The 2,561-nt window shown below is 38.5% G+C and overlaps 1 protein-coding gene across 1 annotated transcript; it reads left to right on the top strand.

Annotated features, from left to right (window-relative positions):
• The first annotated feature begins 893 nt into the window (after positions 1–893).
• On the top strand, positions 894–2,561 carry LOC132277331 (repetitive proline-rich cell wall protein 1). The gene is made up of 2 exons (XM_059779171.1): positions 894–1,838; positions 2,360–2,561. The coding sequence occupies exon 1, from the start codon at positions 954–956 to the stop codon at positions 1,821–1,823; it is 870 nt and encodes a 289-aa protein (XP_059635154.1). The 5' UTR covers positions 894–953; the 3' UTR covers positions 1,824–1,838; positions 2,360–2,561.

Below are 2,561 nucleotides of genomic sequence, written 5' to 3'. Positions count from 1 at the left end.
GGATTTGTATTTGGATTACGTACTCATTTGTCTTGTTCCAATATTAAAAAAAAACTTAATTATTTAGGCTCGGGTTGTATGAGAATTACAAATTAGAGGAATAACCACTGATGCAGCGGTTGCTTATTACTGTTCTGCTTATCACTTTTATTTTAGTACTAATATGTTGTACTGTTGAAAAATTAGGATAAAGTATGTAACGTGAAATATGCAGAGGGCTTGCTTATTTAGTTTTTTTTTTTTTTAAAGCAATTTTCTATTCTTAAACAGCTAAAAAACAGAATACAGTATGAAAATTCGTTTGTTTGAAATTGTATATATTATTAAAAATGAGTTAAATTAATACCTCTTTACAGAGTTTTCTATTATTGTTCTTTAAAATCTGTTCTATATTCTTATAGTAATTGAAAACTGTTTTAAGATAACTGAATAATTTGAGCATTAAACTAAATTGTACGTATATTCTTACTTTTTGTGTTGGAAACGCGACCTACATCAGTAAGTACTCTTAAACGAAATGTAATATATATATATATATATATGCAAGGGTTCAATTGGGTATGTATTTTGGTGCGGCTTTTACCTTCCTAGTATAAGGTTTCTAATCAAACTCAATGCGCAATAGAAGCACATATTCCCGATAAATATAGGAGACAAAACAGTGTCAATTGCAATAAAAACACAATGATATAGTAGGAATAATTATTCATATGGATCCATGTATTTGCAAGGTAGTTGCCAACTAGCAAAATTTGGCAGATGCCTATCAGCCCACCCCATGTTCACGTGATTGGTTTCTAGGGGTTTTTTTTAATTTATTTTTTTTAAAAAATTATTTTTATTGCACTTCGCACTCATTTGCTCTATATAACACCTTATACATCTACAGAAACTCTACCACTTCATTTCTTCTCTCTCTTTGTTACAAACCAAAGCAGAGAAGAACCCTGAAAATGGAATCCTCTAAGATCTCAGCTCTCCTTCTCATTTCCATGCTATTCATCTCCTCAGTAACCCCCATTCTTGGTTGTGGCTCATGTTCCAAGCCCCCTCCCACGCACAAGCCCCCCAAAGTCAAGCCTCCTAAGGCACATATCCCACCCATTATCAAGCCTCCAATCACCCTTCCTCCGATCGTGAAACCACCCATAACCCTACCTCCGATCGTCAAGCCACCCATAACCCTACCTCCGGTCGTCAAGCCACCCATTACCCTACCTCCGGTCGTCAAGCCACCCATAACCCTACCTCCGGTCGTCAAGCCACCCATTACCCTACCTCCGGTCGTCAAGCCACCCATAACCCTACCTCCGGTCGTCAAGCCACCCATAACCCTACCTCCGGTTGTCCTACCACCAATTGTAAAGCCACCCATAACCCTACCTCCGGTTGTCCTCCCACCAATCGTAAAGCCACCCATTACCCTACCTCCGGTTGTCCTACCACCAATCGTAAAGCCACCCATTACCCTACCACCGGTCCTGAACCCACCGGTGACTACGCCACCGGTGACAGGGACGCCTTGCCCGCCGCCACCTGCAGCTCCAACTCCAGCTCCAGCAGCTACATGCCCAATTGACACACTTAAGCTTGGAGCTTGTGTGGATCTTCTTGGTGGGTTGGTGCACATTGGTCTTGGTGATCCAGTGGTTAATGAGTGTTGCCCAGTACTACAAGGACTTGTTGAGCTGGAAGCTGCAGTGTGCTTGTGCACTACTCTCAAGCTCAAGCTTCTCAATCTTAGCATCTTTGTCCCAATTGCTCTTCAGCTTCTTGTCACTTGTGGGAAGACACCACCTCCTGGTTACACCTGCTCTATCTAGATCTCAGTTACCTAGGTACTTCACTTCACTTAAAACCCTAACCTTAATTAATGTTTTTTTTAGATTCCTTAATGTTCTTACTTTTTCTAAAGGCATGCAGAGGTTTCCTTTCTTTTCTTTTCTTTTTTTTCTCTTTTTGTTGTCAGTTTTGAACATTAGCTCATATATATCCATTTTAGTTCGAACAAGTCTATAATGAGTGTATCTTCAATTGTTTGGGACCATGAGGGCATGAGAACGCCCTCGTTATAGCTTTTAAATTTGTTTTAGTTAATGAGGCTACAATATTTACACTAAAAATAGAAAAAGAGAAGAATAGAAATGGTTAAAAACCAGATTAGTATATGGTTATGGAATATGTGTATTAAATTTACTTTAACTTCATATAGTGCAGTGCTACTTGTATTTTGGATGTACCCTCTCTTTCTCTGTGTGTCAGTGTGTGTTTTCTTTAATTGAACAGATTTTTTTAAATACTGCTTTAATTTGAATTATAGATAATGGAAGTCATTGCTCTATGATGTATGGGTTTGCAGGTTCCTAGATTGATGGGCGCGTGGAAGAAATCGACATGAGAGGATGTCGAATCTTCAATTTCTCTTTTTCTCTCTTCTTTTCTTGATTGGAACTGCTGATGTTTGGCTTTATTGTACACAAATGATTTTTAAGAGATTATTAATTCATGTGTGTGTTGTTGTAAGCATTTGGAAGAAATCAATGATGCTTTCCTTTAACTCA

Source organism: Cornus florida, unplaced genomic scaffold (assembly GCF_030987335.1).
Source record: "Cornus florida cultivar Cherokee Brave unplaced genomic scaffold, ASM3098733v1 CherokeeBrave_3.0.0_Hap2_Chr10, whole genome shotgun sequence".
Lineage (NCBI taxonomy): Eukaryota > Viridiplantae > Streptophyta > Magnoliopsida > Cornales > Cornaceae > Cornus > Cornus florida.
This window is presented reverse-complemented; position numbering and strand designations above follow the sequence as displayed.